This window comes from Tetrao urogallus, assembly GCF_951394365.1.
Source record: "Tetrao urogallus genome assembly, chromosome: 14".
NCBI classification, from domain to species: Eukaryota; Metazoa; Chordata; class Aves; order Galliformes; family Phasianidae; genus Tetrao; species Tetrao urogallus.
The window spans coordinates 3,158,094-3,176,527 of NC_136827.1; the positions used below are offsets into that span (position 1 = coordinate 3,158,094).

Sequence of the window (18,434 nt, forward strand, 5' to 3'; positions counted from 1 at the left end):
CTGCAAGTTCCATGTGGAAGAATCAATCCAGTAAAGGGAAAAAGGTTTCAATGGAGAAGGCAAGAAAGCACTGAACTGAACTGCCTAGAGAAACTGTGGACAGACTGTGTGGGGAGGGCTTCATAAACAAGCTGGAAAACAGCTGCCAGGAAGCTGCCTTGGGGCAGACGTTTGGATCAAACTGGATCCACAGCAGTCTATGCTATCACCATGCCTCTGCTGCCTTATGCCCACACTGCAGTTTGCCAGCTCACTGTCACACAAACAACACAGAGCTAATCGAAAGCAAACTGATATTCTGTATTTGGTATGGGAAATTTACCCAAAAGGGTATCTTACTCCATCCTTCTGGAGCCCCTCAGCACCTGAATGCCTTGCACACACGTGGTGCCCAAAGCACTAAAGCTCTCGATGCACCTTTCAGTATTGAGAGATATAGTGAACTGTGATAGATAAACTTGCCAGCGAGAACGTGTAAGGTCACACAGAAAGGCAGTGACAGAGCAGATAGCTGTTCCCTCTGGCTCCAACACCCTTGCTGTTGCCAGCTGCTCACTCACCCCACAACTATTTTAATACAAATGTACAACGTGCGTTAACCTTTCTCACCAGATCAGAGAGCTAAATTCCAAGTCCACTTTCCTGAGCTGCTCAGAAAGCTATTAGTATCTTGTTCCCATACATAAATTTAGATTGTTTAATTTCCCAGACAGTAAACTGCTGATTACCAGAGTCCAGGCAATAAAGCTAGATGTTACAGCTCCGGAGCAGCAGTTTGCCACCCCTGGATGCAGACTATGCGCTCGTCCGCTCTTCATCCGCCCTCCCCTTTTCCATTTGTCGTGTCCTGGTTTGTGGTGGAGGGTGGCTGTCACATTCCTTCACTTTACTGAGAGATTTCTTTATCATTTGCATGAGTGTGTATTTGCATAATGGCACGCTGGGGAGTTCAAAGCTGTTTTCTCACTTTCAAAGTACTCTTTGCGTGTAAGCTGTCCCAGGTCTGATGTGCACCAGGCTTGTATTTTTGTTCTTGATTGAGCACTGCTGCACCGTATTCCTTTTAAAACTCCAGCTATTCTGGGAGATGTGTATAATTTAATATGTTCAATAGATTTCTTGTCAGGCATTCATGTACAACTTCCTTCATCTCACGCTCAGATGTTTGATTTTCCACAGTAATTGGTTTTGCCACATTTGTGTTCACTTTTACGACCTATAGTAAATGCTGCTTCTTTAGCCATGGGCTGTTAAAGCTTTTGCCAGACCCTACAGAAGCTACAGGTAGGTTTATCAGGCGTTTCCCAGTCCTTGTCTGTTAATGGGTCTTGATCTATACTTACGTAGCCTAAATGCTACATTAAATGGAAGCTCTTCTTCAGCAGTGGGTATGCAGTGCAACACGATTATCTTACTGGTTAGATGCACAGCTGTTTAGCATACTTACAGTGGGCCAATCCCCATGTATCCAAGAGTCCAAGAAGACTGAGTTTGCTCACAGGAGCTGCTCTGATGCCCATGCACAGGCAGAACTGGCCGCCACATTGAAAGCAACATGAGAAATCTCAACATACAGTGCAGAGACCTTCAAAAATTACTGCAGGGACAGAGCCAATGTCCCAGGGAACTTAAGAGTCGTGAAGCTGGCCTAGGATTGCAGAGAACAAAAGCAGGAACAGGCCAGCATTCAGTGCTGCTAGGAAATAATTTTAGGTCAACAGGAAGCAAGCGATGTTAATGTTCTTCAGAAAGAAAAACAGACAAAGCAATTACTGGAGCTATTATTTAAAAAGGAGAAAAACCATCACAGGCTATGGTAAAGCAAGCAGATGAGTGATAAATATGGACAACAGATTCAGATCTCCCAAGTTCCCGTATATGCAGTGATTTGCATTATCACCCCAGTGACTTTCAGCTATATTAGACAGGCTGAGCAGTTTGCTTGCTGTCCTAGACCACCTTTGAAAGCTATCTCTGATTCTCATACAGCATATAACACTGTGACAGTCTGACAGAACTGCAGGATGTCACCTCAGGTGAAAGAAAATGACTTCTCTACATTTTCCAGGAAACACATTAATTGGATGCATATTATCCAAGGCTCTTGAAATTAGTGGCTACAGTGTAAGCTCAAAGTATTGAAAAACATAATATAGAAAGCACAACCTTTTGAAGTACATAAAAAGTAAGATGTACGACAAGTCTTATGGACTTCTTCCTCTTTTTCCCCTGCTAAAATATGCATACTGCACAGCAAAATTTTCACAAGAAGCAATTGGGGAAAAAAAGCCCACAACTTTCTGAAGATGTCAGAATTAGGTCATCTCAACACTGTTGGTATGTTTATTGAATTCATATTTTTCCACCTCATCAAATGACACAATAGAAGAAATTCTTTAAGAATAGTAACAATTCAGAGGTCAGGACAAAAGGCAAAAAAGGGGAGAATTTTGACAACTGGTAAAATCCTTTGAATCCAGGAGAACTGAGCTATGAAGCAATTTTAAGCTCAGAAGCATCCAGTTAGGACAGAAGTGGGTCAGGTGTTTAATGGAAAAGCACAGACTAAAGCGAAAAGTTTTTTTCCACTTCACAGTACAGCAAACTTGCATTAAATAGCAAGCCCAAAGCTTGAGGTCTTTTGAGATATGGGAAAAAAACTGACATTCTGTCAATATGAGCTCAGCATTGGGTGCTATGCAGAGCCCTACAAGCGCCCCACAGAGATGATGTCCATCATGGTGGACTCTGTAGAAACTCTGGGGCCACAGACACTCCCCATGTCCTTTAGAAACATCTGCTCCGATGAAGACAAGCTTTTGTATTGGCTCCTTCTATCCTGCATCCAGTTTCCACCTGCCTTGTCCTACAGCGTGATCTTTCAGAGTGACACGTGTACCTTTGTGATGGAGGCACACGCTGACATGGAGCTGTGCACCATTACCAACACATCACCAGCAGCATGACAGCTCGCAGTGACACTCAGCACTCACCCCTTCTCATGCTGATACAACCTCCACATGGGTTACACGTTTCCTAGCAGTTTCTACTTGGAAAAAAATGAACTGTCTCTTATTATTATTAATTTTACCTCCTCTGTTTGGTGCTGAGACGAAGAAGCTGCCCAGTATGCACATAAAGGGACAGTCACAAGGCATGAGAAAGTCATAGCCACGGAGTATATAACAACAAGTTGCAAGTACCATAGCTTCTCATACGTGGGAAGGCAGTGCTTCAGTGTGGCTGAATCTTGTAGCTGTTATCTGTCATGTAGAAAAATATCCATTTTTTCCACTGCTTGTGGTTGCACAAGCATATTCAAGCCCCCTCAGACAGGGCATCTCCCAGGCCTAGAGCAGAACGACTCCCCATCCCACCAAATGACAAGGCTATCAAGACAGAACATAGGCTTCAGTGGGCATCACAGCCACGCACACACAAATGTCACTACAGTCCACTTGCAACTAAACCCACTTCAAGCTAAATGGAAATAATTACATAAACTGCTTCATTATCTCATGAAATAAAGAGTGATTTGATAATGGCTGTATTAAGTGTAACTTTCAGTGGCTTTAGAAACCCAGTAAATTATTACTTTAAGGGCCAATAAGTTATTCTTATGTGACCCAGAAGCTGTATCTGCTGTTGACAAAATGCCTATGTGTATAAAACCCAACTGCACAGAACTTTATGTGCAGCCTCTTTCTATTTGTACTACAACATCTTCCTGACAAAAAGCAGAGATGCCCAAGTCAGAGCGCAGAAAAAGCTGCGAGCATGCAGTCTGGAAGCTGTGCAGATATGCTCACAGCAGCTGCAGTGTAATACAGCATTCCCAGTCTCAGGACAAAAAACATTTGAAGAACTGCATGAGAATTCTGCATTATTCTTAAAATAATTGTGGATGGATGCTTTCCTTGCCCCTACTTTTGCACAATGTTGTGGATATGATAACCCCTGCCCTGCCTTCTCTAAGGGAGAAGAGGAAACGCGATCTGTGCCACTGCACTGCCAGCATACGGGATGCTTTTTGTCTCCCCACTGGGCTGAAGCCCTCAGGTGTGATAAAACAAGGACTGGAGCTTGATGTTCAGTTTTAAAATGATCCCAGATGAATGGAAACATAAAGAACCAGTAGGCAGAGAGCCTGACGCTGCTTAGACTAAGGTGAGCTACCAGGCTAAAGAAGAAAAGTGAGGATGCTTATCGAAAGGCATACACAGCCCATGTCGTTCAGCAGTCTGAGTCCTGAACGGACACATTCCATAGGCAGATACTTCATTTCCAAGAGACTCAGCAGCCTGGCTTTCTGCTTAACAGTCCTCTCAGTGGTGGAGATTCTTCCAAGGAAAGAAATAAAAGCCTTCCAACTAAAGGAGCCAAAGGAAGAAATAAAGGCTGGTACATGGTGTTCTTAGACCTCCCCTGCATGCCTCAATCACTCTCTCCCTGTGCCTGCTCAAGGTCTCAGCCACACTGCTATTTTTGGTAGCCCAGGTAAGGAGCATCATCACAATATGAGACGAGAAACAAGCAGATTACCAAGAAAAAGTACAGGGTTTCTAGTGCTGCTTTTTGAGAGGAAAGAAGAAAAGAACGCTCAGTACTGAAATGCCTTTTTGTTGTTTGTACTACCAAGATCCATTTGGCCAAAGTACTTTCCCTTTGGCATCCTCTGGAATACAAAAAGTTCAGCCCCACACACCTATTCTCCTTCCATACTGTGAGCTGTCTGATTTCAGGTACCATTAGACAACATACTGCCCTTACCTCTTCCATAAGTCTATTCCGTTCCTATCAGAGTTATCAGATCCTCTGACCCTCCTTGCCAATGTCCTTTATCTAGGATGTTTGGTAAATTGAAACAGCAGCTAATACAAACACAGACTGCCTGCCAGAATGAAAATCACCTTTTTGCTTATAGAGAAGAACAGCAACGACAGCACTGTGACAATGAGGGAAATCAGTTCCACTCCATCACTGATAAAAAACAACAATGAAAAATGCATGTAGAAGTCAAAATATCTGCAATGTTTTTAGAGCATAGGTGGTAGCAGGAGTTGGAGGAAGCCTTTCCCACTCTGCTTCTCCCAGCTTAAGAGGTACATTCTTCTGCCTAACCTGTGCTGCTACATTTTTTAATATTGACAGCTTATTAGCAACTACACACAAAGCCAGCATCTTCAGCAGCTGTTACTTTCCACATCTGAAGGAAGCACGTATGCCTGAGAATACACCAAATATGAGAAAGGTGCAGCTGTATATTTATCTGGAAAACATCAGCACTTCCAGTGGAAAAAAAATTGCCATTGCACATAATGAACAAAGATGTGAAATATCCTGCTGACATTACAAACCAAGAGCAATGTGAGATTAGTGGGACAAAGTTAGGATCCTAACTCTGCATTATACCCATCAAGTCTCCTGTGATGATCTCTCACCAACTTCTAAAGAGTGAATTAGATGATCACTATGAGGAGTTGTCAGTAGTGGCAGAACGAAGAGAGGTTTATTATGTGCTCAGCAGTACATAATAGAACAGTTACCAGAATCCTCGGGTTTGATCTCTACTGATTTGGTAAACTTTCCATTTGAAAGTTCCAAGTATTTCAGGGCCAAGGTGTTTTCAGCAGTTGGACTTGATTCTTGTGTGTCCCTTTCAATCATATCCTATGATTCTGTTATTCCTTTTAACTCCATTTTACGTATAGAAAAAAACAAGTATACACAGTAAGGGCCATTTAGTCTGTCACAGCATTGCATTGGAGAAGCGAGGAAGAAAACATCTGATGCTTCTGTCATGGTTAGCCTGTCCACAACCATGGCACAGATGGCAGCAAACAAGCTTCTTTCCATTCAGGAACTCCTCAACCCTGACTTTTTGTGCTCATAAGCAGAGGCACAGTCCCGTTAGCTCACCTAGGTGTGCGCAAGTGATAAGCCAGACCTCCTCCCTCTGTGAGTATGAACATTGTCATCGGCCAGTCAGAGCCAGAACAGGCAATAGGTAAAAATCTCAAAGCTGGAACAGAGAACTGAATACTTGCTGCAAACAGCTTATACTGAGTCCACAACTCAAGTGTTCAAGTCATTAATACAGCAATTAACGACAATGAGTAACACCACTGCAACTTGTAGATTATTTACAATGACCAAGAGCTGGATGTGGTGTGCAATAGGCAAAGCAGTCAGAGTGCACCAAGCACCAACCAGGACAGGATGACAAACAACTGTGCTGTAGCTGCTGGGGATGCAGCATGAAACATTTCAGCTCTGATAACAGTTTTCTTTCAGCCAGTGAGTGTACGACAGCCAGCCGGCCCTGCTGCATTTTGCCATTACGTTCACAAAGGCAAATACACACAGTTGTTCTGTTTGCTATTCTGGAAGGTGCTGGTTTGGTTCAGCCTACCCACAACCAGCCCTGTGCCAATGCAAAGGCAGCCCACTGAGCTCATTCAGCAACACTGCCATGATGGTCTCTTTCTTTTCCATCCTTTTTTTCCTTTCTTGAAATTAAAGAATGATTACAAATAATTGCTGTGGTGCTGGTGAGGCTAACAGAGCATGCTAGAAAGGCAAGGCACAAGACAAATTCAGGGCGAATACTGACTGATAGTTTTGAGCTATCAATTCCTGCACTGTGCAGATTGCTCACGTTTGGTCCAGACTGCCCCACAATGAGCTCCTTCTGTTTTTAACAAAAATAGCGTACTAGCCTAGATATTCATTAAGTAGCTGGGAGATAATATTAATCATATTAGCCTAAACATTTATTCAGTAGCTGGGAAACAGTATTAATCATTCATACCATCAGAGCTCAGTACTTTCCAATAGCAGAAAAGATGGGCATTATGCTCAGCGACAAAGAAAAGTACATGTTTGGCTTCTGACAACCCAGAGTGAGAGTTCAGTTTGATACTCCCTGCTAAGCCATGGTCAGAGCACAGGAGTCTTTGAAAGGAACTGTGGCTGTGACAGCAAATCTCATGCACTGGGAAAGCTGGAAGCTGCTACCTGCTCCATTGGGGAAAACTCCATGCCATCCCTCAAACCCAAAATAAATTCTGACTCTTCAGAAACCATAAGCTGAAATACAGTAATTTTCCCCAGGAACATCGAGCTGCTGAGTAGGTGTTAAAAAAAAAAAAAAAAAAAAAAGAAGCCTTTTCCAGTACATTTTAATACTGATGGAACAGATGGGGAATGGCTTGTTTGCAAACTTATTAATACTGTTTTCAAAACATTTTTTGGTGCAGACAAATGCTCAGTTAGGAAAACTCTGAAGTCTTCCTCTTTGCTCAGTTCAAAGTTTGGGCTAATGCTTTTGCAGAGCAGATTAAAGGCTCGGGTGCTGCACAGGTTGCTCAGAGGCAGGCCCTTCCTCAGCACCACCAAGTCCCCTTGCTGGCTCTCCTGTCCAGATGTCTATAAATTTTAGATTGCGAGCAAAAGGACTGCTTGAATTCTCAGCTCTAACTTGAAAGGTGGCATTTCTTTTTGCTAGCAGTGACCTTCAGCAGAGCATACTCATTGCTGGCTGGAAGGCTACAAGGGTTCAGGAAGTTCAGACTGTTTCTGTCTGTGGTCATTCTGATCCTTTTCCTCCATGAAAAAAATATACATACATACTTGTAAACATCACTTTGAAAATCTCTGTATTGATAGTACTGATTAACATAAATAATAATTACTGAGGAATCAACCCACAGACAGTATGTTACCAGTGTGCTATTGTAAACTGCACAGTGTGAGGGGGTCCACAACTATTTCAAGAGGTAGGAACAGCAGCTATGAATTATCTAGGCCAGAGGCACCTTCCAGCTATTGCAGCTGCTGTTTGCATGCAGTCCATATGCAGGGCTTGAGATTTAGTATGCACCTTTCCACTGCTGTATGTATTCAACGCCTATTTTTCCTTTGCATAACAAAGTGTGACCACAGCAAATTGTTTTCTTGTTAGGATAATCTGGTCTTGAAGAATTTATACTGTACTGGCAGAGTAGACAGTCCTAAGTAGCAGCATACTCTGTACGTCCTACAGAGACCTATATAGTAGGGCTGCTAATGTTAATAAAAGATAATGCCAGTTAAAACCTTTTCCAAATAGAATATTAACTATAATCTCTTAGTATAACTACCACTCAATAAAACTATTGCAACAACCAGCCTGTGGTCTCTGATGAAAAATAATGTGAGACAGCCTAACTTCAGCCATCTTAACGCAAAGCAAGCAGCAGACTCCACAAGGACTGCACTGAAGTTTGTATATGCTGTATGTTTTCACACTGAGTTGATGCTGCAGAAGCAAACGGGATTAAGCCATCAGTGTGCATGTGTTCAAGCTACAGAGGATAAATATGCCAACTTGCTCTGAAGTTGTAATATCTCCATTTTTACCTGATCCTTTCTTAAGCATAATCCACCAAGTAACCCCAATCTTGTACTCCATATTTTCATCTAAATCCCAATAGAAAAACATCTAAATCTAAATAGAAAACAACTATCCCAAACTTCCCCCTCTTTAGGAGTTAATAGTACCAAATATGCAATTCCTCCTTCATGACATATACGCAGGTCTCAAGTATGGGAGGAGATGCAACGCTGGGCAGATGCAGCCACTGAAACACATGGCTTTCTCCTAAAACTTCCTTCTTCAGTGCTCTCTCTCTCTAAACCAAATTTCTAAATAGCATCTACCCATCAACTTCACTCAGACAACAAAAACATTCCAAAAAAGAGGTGCTCAGATGGAGCCAATTCATTAAAGACTCTGCTGGAGCTGAAGACAGGAAATTAAGAGTACATCAGGCACCACATAAAACTTTTTTCTATCTATGGTAGGAGTGCACAGACTTCTGAAGACAAATGAAAACAGGAATAAATGCATTTTTTCTGTAGCCACTCTGACTTGCTAATAAAATATGATCATTTTCATAGACCTTGAGCTGTTAAGTACAGCCATTGACAAACAATCTGTACTATTACCCTAGCTCCAAAATGCTGCTCCACAATGCGATGCAACAATTATCAACCAGGCTCCTCCTAATTAAGCATAACAGGTTAAAGAAAAGAAGTCAAACCAGAAGGAAGGAAGAGAAACACATGCATGCATGCCAAGTTAAAGCTGAAGCACACATCCAACAAACAAAAACTTTCATGACTTTTTTCCTCCAGTAAGCACTGCCCGCTGGTCGCCAAGGTTCTTTGAACGTTGCACTAAATTTTGTCAAATAATTAATATGAGGCCAGCAACCTCACCTTTTTTCAGGCTGTCATGAGCTTTGAAGCAGAAAGGAGTAATTGTTCAGTATCTGTGGGTAGTGAAGGTTATTTTTAATACCTGCGTATTACCAGCTCATCATGAAAAACGACCCTTGAGTTTCCATAAAAAGCAGCTGTTTGATGTATACCACATCCGTGAGCATTCAGAACACACTGTAAATCTACTCTTCCTATTAAACAGGGCGGCTGTCTGCACAGGCACGTTCTGATTTATAGAGCTCACTGTCTGAAATTCATCCTTTCTGCTTCTGTGTAGTATTTTCCATGCTTCTGCATGAATTACACTGTTTATAAAAACAGAGAGGTAATGAGAATTAAAACATCTTCAGCAGTCAGCTCCCTCAAACTGTCTTCAACAAAGCAGATTGACTTTGCTATCCATAGTTTCTGCGTGTTTTTGTAAAGCATTCGTGAGCCTATAAAGAATAGGCAGATTTGTTGATGATAAATACTCTGAAATAGGGCTGAAATGATTTTGATAGAAATACCCCCATAAGCTCAGTAAGGTTTCGGGGTTTTCTGTTAACAGTCAGTAGCTACGAATAAGCTATGACATTGCCAGCAAAGAGAACAAATTGAGAAGTTACAATGATAAACTTATTAAAACATAAAGCCTTCCTTCATTCTGCGCTCCAGGATGCGAGCTGCACTTTACTAAAGCATACAGATCTGCACCAAAGTTCCTGAAACAATCTTAAACATAGGCAAAGAATCATCAAAGACAACATCATTTATTTTCAGAGCTGCAGTGAAAACTACAATGCTGTTCTAGCATATAAAATACCTTTCATTTGTCTAAAGAAAGCATCTTAAAGTTATCCGAGCTGCTATTCAGGTGCTCAGACACTCAAACGCTGTACATGCACAGATTCAAGTATAATGCTCTGCAGCAAATGGCTTTCAGCATAAAATAATTTTGTATTTCTTAACGTCCTACCTTCATAATTGCCTTCTAGGAGACCCAGATGCTCAAGTGCCTTCACAAATCCAACAATTATCACCAGTACCACAATCATTTCAAGTCCCTCCAAGTTCATCTTGAAAAATTATTCGTGTAAAAGCATCTTTTCTTAGGGAGCGTCCTGACTTCAGAGTTAGACTTTAATTAAAAAGCCCTCCTAGCCCATGCCATGTCACACAAGCACAGAAATACAATGCTAAAGAAGCCCAGCATATTCCCACCATAAAACATTTCTATTGACAGCAAGATGAACACAGGAATGTAAGGAAGTCAGATCTTACCATGGCTGCATCACTTGCCTGCCTGGATACAGATGTTTCAGTCTCTAAGGCAACAGAATATACAGTAACCACTTTGTTTAGCATTTCCTCTCAGTCACAGCCAAAATTAACCAAATCTGTCTGATACCTAGTGAAACACCGTGCTGCTTTTCCCACACTGAATTACAGCTTTAGAGAGATCCCATCTGAACCAACACACGAGATAAAGTACAAACACGTTCTTATGGCATGCATTGAAGCCAACTTCAGAAAACTAAAAGAAATAATCTCATTTAGAAAGTGACCCATTGCTGTATTTCCCTATGGAATGAAATCCATATTCAACCGCAGACTTTTAGCAGACACTCAGTTATCTTTTTATCCCCTACTGCAGACACACCGTACATCAAATACCAGAATCTAGTAAACAGTAAATGTGGTAAGAAGAGACTAGTTAGAGGGAGACCTATTTTAAAGTTTTAGAGATGTGTGAGCAATAAACACTTCCCCTCGTGCTGCTCTGTGTGCAGGCAGTGGAACTTGCTGCTGCTCCTGTGCCACCTTCCAAATGAGGAAAGGGCAGAAAGGAGAGCAAGGGCACCACAGCCACAGCCAGAACGGTCACTCACTCAAAGCTAACTCACTTTGGGATAATTTGACTTAGAAAGTAAACTGAACTGACATTAATATGGTAATCATCTGAACGCTCAAAATCTGCCTTCCTGCTTTCAGTTATTGTTTTTTTAACCATTTGTGCACTTCTCACGCTTTACTTGATACCTCCCAGGATAAAGCCAAATTGCATCAAGTGTTTAAATGATGCAGTAAGGAACTGAATGCCAAGACCACTGTATGCACGTGAGCCCACCCTCCTGGAATCACAGAATGGGTCCGTGCTGCTGTATAGAGCACTCAGTCCCACAGACTCCTCTGATAGCTCTAAACAGTTTTCTTCTTCACTTCAGCAATACTATGCTGTGTTGCAGTCTCTTGCTAAAGGTCTAAACCAAGTTCAGTGATTATTCTAGTGTATTAATATTTTAGAGCCATTCATTCTTTATTTATATAATTAGCGTCATCAGCATCCACACTTCTGTCAGGTATCCTCTTTCAAAATAAGTGCTGTACTTCTTCCTGCTATCAAACTTCATTTAGAGATCTCACAACTTCCTTCCAAATTTCTCATTGGGCCTGAATGCTCCCAAGGGGAGGTTAAGTTACTGTAGGATCAAATCCAACTGCCACAGAAATGAAACACCTCTGGGGCAGTCCAGACATACGGTACAACAACATTCATCAATAAACAACGTTTCAGTTGAGAAGGGATAAGAAAGAGATGCTGCCTAATGGAAATGGCCTGGGATGGAGAAGAATAAAATGGCTTAAGCCTAATTTTTGGCCAAGTTAAACCCATGAACTTGGTGACATGAGTTGGGTGATGCCAGTGAGCATTCTAAATTAACTTTCACAGTAACACAGAATCCTTAGAGTTCTCCTTAGCAAACCTTAGGGAGGCATTCCATCCCTCGGATCATTTCTGTGGCTCACCTCCGATGCACTCCAACAGGTCCACATCTCTGTGCTGAGGACTCCACATAATTTTGTTTGGAAAGGGGATTTCTCCCAGTCCAGTGGACTTATGTCATTGTCCCAGTTTGCTGCTGCTGAGCTACCAATAGAACTGATTACCAACTATGTGGTCTATTTTTCTTGCCAAAAAACCCACCATCCCACAGAGAAGGAACTTCACAGACTGTCTCTTCCTATTGTTAAGTTCTATCATCAAATTATAAGTTGCTCTGTAGCCCACTCCACAGAAGCTATTTGAAATATTTGCTCCTTTTTTTCCCCCCCAATCACGGAGATGTCTTTAAACCTCAGAGAACTTCCAGCTGTTCCCTAGCCAGCCCAAGCCATCAGTAAGTGTCTTAATGAGAAAAGAGCAGAGGAGCCTCATCAAATATATGCCTATCACACACCTGGTTTTGCTCGGACAAGCTGGCAGGACAGAGGTGCAGGCTCTGCAGTTAGTACCAGCTATCACCTCTCAGCAACACATTGTATACCTGTAACAAACTCAGTACAATTTTCCACATTCATGTTTGAACCTGAGCAACTCACTGCAAAGGAAAACACTCCTGTTAAGTGCAAATGCCCAGTTTCTGCTGGCTGCAATATCTGATTATCTATTCACCCACCTACCAGCAGTAATAAGGAATCTGAGGGTGCCATAATGCCTCCTTCCTGCTGGGAACAGCTGCGTGCCCAGAGCAGGGGACCTGGATGGTGTCAGCCCATCACATAAAACTGATCATCACTGCAGTGTGTGAGCAGAATCCAGCATTCCTGGGGGTTCATTATGTACGGACACTAGTCCTAAGTAACTGCTTAATTACTGTCTGCTTTGCAGACAGTTTTCACAGCATGAGATAAAATTAAGGTGCATAAAGGGTAGAACAAGACGAAAAAAGAGAAAGGAAACATGGGTAAAATAAAAAAAATCAAAACTGTAGACAGCTTTTCTCCAGCCAGACTCTGTGGGAGATGCCCACATACACTGCTCTGACGCTGGATGAAGTCAGAAGAAGCACAGGGACTGCTGTTCCTCTGTCCCTACCACACCCATGGCTGCAGCTGAGCCTTTCTGTTCCCAGCAACAGTGAGAGATCCCTGAGCTGACCCTCACACTCATCATACAGCTGAAGCGTGAAAGCAAGAGGAAGAGCATCAAGACAAGCAACTCTTTGGTAGTTAAGTACTCCTGTACAGCTACCCTCAAGAGCAGGTCTGAGATCCGACCCCACTGTCCCATCTCACAGATCAAATACGCTCCTCCCCTACACAAACCTTTTCTTATCTTTAGGTGCTGTTTTTAACCCTTGGAAACTGGGCTAAGTCCACAAAAGAGGTGAGGACCTGTTCAGCAGCACAGCTGAACAGAGACAATAGCATCTACCGACAGCAGACAAGGCAGAGCACTGCCCATATCTCAGCACTGGAAGCTGGCACATGACGCAAGCACAGAGCTAATTCAGGACAGGGAGCCCCAAACCAGTCCATATGCTTCTGCTCCTCTGTTCCTAGCTCCTCTACTCCCAGTAGCAACCAGTCTCCCAGCTGAGTCCTGCTGCAGATGATTCTGGCTGATCCATCATTTTATTAATAGCATGATTACAGTATAAATATTTCATTCCATGGTGTGTAGGAGGCTTCATTATGCCTCGGTTTCTTTGCATACTCATCTCCTTTAAATACAGCTCTGTTCAAACTTACGGCAAATGCGTCAGCTCCAACTCTTTCAATATTTCCTTTAATGCTTTCATTAATTTCTCCAATGCTAACAATGTTAAATCTCAGCCAACTTATTCAGTGAATAAAATCCACATCCAATAATATAATTTATTTTAAAATAGTCGTACAAAAGGAGAATTTAATGCAAACACAAATTACGTCTTTGAGAAAGAGATGGTTGTTATATCCCTACTTTATATGCTGTTCTATACGGTATCACAGGTTGGCTGTCCAGGGCAGTAATTCCATCTCTCAGTGTTCCACTGGTCAACCTCACCACACTCAGATTCATAGCCAAGCCCTTAACACAGGTTGTGTCTTATTCAGAGTACTAACCATGTCCTTGATATAGACACTACCAGCAGTTTTTTGTGTTTTAAATGTAATGACACCTTCAGTACAACAATCAGCTTTCTGCTTGCTGGATAAGCATCTGAGGGGCAACAGCAGCAACTTCACTTCTTGCTCAGTGATGCACTCCAGGAGCTATTTCCAAAAATGGAGCTCCATTATACCAACAGGTTACAGGCAGAGAATGGCACATGCGGTATGTTGACTTGGCTATGGCCATGAACCTGCGTGGAAAGAGCTAGCAGCAGAAAGAAAGGCTTGCAAACCTCTTCTTGATGTCCTGCTAGCCATACAAAGCTCATGGATTCAGCATGAAAAACAAACAATGCCAGACCCAGGAAGCAGCTGAGCCTCTCACATGAAAACAAAATAATGTGTGAAGGTGACCTTAGTGCCTCCTTGTGTAATAACCCCTCACTGTTTCCAATGAAGCATGAAATTAGGGGGAAAAAAAGACAGCTGCTACAGGCTGGCATAGCTGTCAGGGCACTGTTTGCAAAGAAATGTTTATAGATTCTCATTTTCTTCCTGAAGTTTTAGTCAAATTGGTTATGCCACACTGCTGGGGCTTTACAAGAGCCTCAGCTCTCTCTGAACAACAGTGGAGAGTTGCTGCAGATACCCAACCTGGCAAACAACAGGCCTGTCTTTTTTTTTTTTTTTTTTTTTAAATAAAAAAAAGAGGTGGAGAATGTTAATGGTGAGAGAAAACCATATGATGCATAGCAGAGCAGGAGGAAAGCAAAGCAAGTTTTCAGAATTTTCAAGGAATAATAGTTTTGAAGAATATTTCCTTCAGAAGAGAGCATACAGTGATATGATCTGCCAGAGAGAGAAAACTAGAATGTCCAGCCTTGAGCAGACAGACACCTGTTTGTGACAGGCAGCAATCATTCATCGTACAGAACTATGTCCTGGCCACAGGCAAGGCTCAAATGTGCAACAGCTATTAAAAATAAGTCTGTGCAGAATCCAGTGGGAAGACTTCCCATCACTGGAAGAACTGGTCTGGGACAAGAGAGAAGACAGGCAATGATCTAAAGGATTTGTCTTTTGCACAAAGATGTGACTCATTGTGGTCACTGCCCATGTTCATACACTCGTTTTTGCCACGGCAGTGATGCCAGGCACTGCTGCAGAAAAGCCCCTGCTGTTCTTGCAGCACCACCACACCTGTCCTGTGGGCACGAGAGCATTCCCTTGGCTCCCCTGCTACTTTCCACATTCTCCTCCATTCCCAGAGGGGACACCTACATTAGGTACGGGCCTGTATTCATACCTACATCACCTAAAGCGATGATGAGAGAAGGCCATGCCTATGATTTCATGACAGCCAGTGGTGAAACAAAAGCTTGAAACTGAGGTTCTGACTTGGGATAAAACTGAAGTACAAATGCAATATTGTGGCACTGGTACAAACATTTTTAAGGCCATGGATATCCAGATGCATTCATGAGGTTTTGCACGGAAGTCTCTGCTTCCCTTATGCTCAAACCTAACTCTTTACATCATTTAGAAAACTCCAGAACTTTAGAAACCCACCAAAAAGCCTCTCCTACATCATGCTTTGTACATTGACTCACTTAGTATCTAGCAGTTGCTAATGTCAGCAAATGGAATCAAGTTACCCACCAACTTCACTGAAGAGCTGACGAAATCACCCTGCCACCACTCAGTCAGCTATTCAGTTTCATATTTTACCTACATATTCAAAATATATATTCAACCCTATGAGCCAATCAATAGCTTGAAGACAGAAGTAACTTAAGTAACTTCAGCTTTCTGATTAGAGAAAACACTGCAAGAAATAAAGCACTGCACAGCTTTGGAAGCACAAACACACTTTTTCCAGTCTATAAAAGTGAACAGGATGGAAGTAGTTCTTTCTCTACATATGACTGGTAGACACAGTTATTTAAAATTGTGCAAGTGCACACTTCCAACAGCTAGAGCAAATCTTAATGCAAAACAACCACAACAGAAAACATTCAGAATTGTCTACAAGGAGATCAGCTTCCACAAAGCTGCTAATTAGTGGTTCAAAGCTCTCTGCATTGGATTAAAGTTTGTCCTATTCGTGGCAGCAGTCCAACACCTGCCAGGAGCTGTGGGACTGCTGTCACATACTGCTGTCCTTTTAAAAAGAGCCAAAGCTTACACTCAGTCACTGCTTATTTCAATAGTGAGTTTAGCTGACATCATGTCACATAACACACATTAAGACCTTAAGAAAGGCTATCTATTGATAGAGGAAAACACATTTATTTGGAACCCATGGTCTGAAAGGCGTACCTCACACTGGAAGGCAGCCCATTTATTTGCAGGTATTTTCCCTTCATCACAGCCCTAAACAGAACCTTGAAGAACTGCAGATGCAAGCTGCTGCTCCACTAGCAGACTGTGCAAAGCTCCCTAGCTTGTCATATGTACTGAAGCACTCATTTCTCCATAGCATTCTCTATTAAAGGCTTGCTTCATGAGAAAGCCTTGTCCAGGTTGCACAGTGGCACATCTCAGCTTTCTCCCTTCCTCTTTTCAGAAATCAGAGCTGTAAGCAGCTATGCAAATAGTAGATATGCCCTCTGCAGCTGTGCAGGTCACAGCAATACACATCCCAGGCTTGCACACCATGCAGCCAACGCAGCACTGTGACCATGGGCAATTTCCAGCTGCTCAGAGCAGGGCTCCAGCAGCAATGATAAAGTTGCATCCATAGGCTGCTAGGGATGAATAATGGGGAGGGATTAAGAAAATAAACGTTCACAACTGGATTCGGGAAAAGGTGTTAACTGGCCATTTGTATTTAAAAGACATAAATCTCAAGGAGGAGGAGTTTTTGCAGAGGCTCATAGGGCATAACTAGAAATGCCATGTGGCAGTGCCAAAGGAAAGCTCTGATCTGATCCTGCTTCTCATGCCCAGGCCAGGCTCCCTCTGAGTCCCACAGAACTCTGTGGGAGTAACTGCCTTTTGAGTTAATGATGATGAAATAAGTGTGGGGAAATCCATGCACTGTTTCATCTTTCTCAGTGCTGACTGATGAATGACATGGGGGCTGTCAAACAGCAACGCCTGCTCCACAAATAACGTATAAGTGTGCAAACACTGCCAGCCACCATATTTCACACCTAACGTACAGAGAGCTTGGTTGTAGTTTGTGCCAACTGCTGCTATGGGTCTTCTGGGAAAAAGAGATGATCAGTTTCCCAGGAGGCTGGCAATAACTCGGCTAGATTATTTTTAGGACCTAAAAGACTGCAAATAACTACAATTTCCCACACTAAATAATAATTTCCTATGATAACAATGTTCCCATTTTTTTTCCCTAATAATTGCTGTCCAATTTTTTAACATGTGGAAGGCAAATCATGTCTTAATAGTTTAGCAGTTAACGAGAAACTAGCTGTTCAGTTAAAAGCAAATAATTCAGGGTTTCCTCACTCTCCCCAGGGGTTGTTCCAACAGCGAGATGTGCTGCTTGGCATCAGTTCTCAGGAATGAGCACAGAGACACGAGGAAGCATCAAAGCCCTCATTACTGTCACAAGCTCCTGTCACATACAGCTGCTTGCTTTACCTTCAAGCTCCCCTATTTGATCATGCACTAATTCAGAAGTAAATCTCGCCTTCTCCTCCCAAAGCATGAGTTGACCCCAAGTCTTTAGTGCTGCTAACGCCTCTCTGATAGGCCAAGTGCCATCTCCTGGTCTTTGCTAAATTACTGACAGGCTGTTAGCTCAGAGGGGAAACTTTGAATTAAATGAGGCAAAGTATAGCGCTTCCATACGCTGCTTACATTTCAGACACATCAATAAATGAGCTAACAATGCATGTAAATAGAGAAATGTACAGAGCTCATGGACACTTGTCACCTCAGACCAAATACCAGAACAAAAATCCCCTTCAGGACTATGATCTCTGATGGATATAGCCAGGATCTAGTAAACCTGTAAAGAATGAGGGAATTGCACTCAGCCACAACAACTGCATCACAGAGGCAATTTATTCACCTGCTGAAATGCTAATGGCTCTACTAAACAAGGGGAGATAAAGGATCATGGGTCTGTATACAGAAAAACCACAGAGTTGCACATTGCAGTAACCGAGGGAGATGCTTACAGAAGAAACAAATTACTTCTGAGAACTCAGAAGACACTGAAGCTGTGGAACAGATGCATCCTCTTTTAAGGCCCTTCTGCAGAAGAAGAGACAACTTCAAAGCAGATTGAAGCGTGGGGTTAAAGTCAGTTGGGTGCAAGTTGAAAACAGAAAAAAGAAGCTGATGCT

General features: G+C 42.4%; 1 protein-coding gene across 5 annotated transcripts in view; it reads right to left on the reverse strand.

The window, feature by feature from the left end:
* KCNIP1 (potassium voltage-gated channel interacting protein 1) overlaps positions 1–18,434 on the reverse strand; it is a gene marked incomplete at both ends in the record, with an annotated part of 307,273 nt that overhangs the window by 76,310 nt on the left and 212,529 nt on the right. Inside the window, one exon of one of the 5 annotated variants that reach the window (XM_079542606.1) lies at positions 10,223–10,322. The exons of the other annotated variants lie outside the window; for them this stretch is intronic. Within the exon in view, the coding sequence (XP_079398732.1) occupies positions 10,223–10,322 (100 nt within the window). Of the gene's footprint in view, positions 1–10,222; positions 10,323–18,434 lie in introns of those variants that run through there. 5 annotated transcript variants of the gene reach the window in all.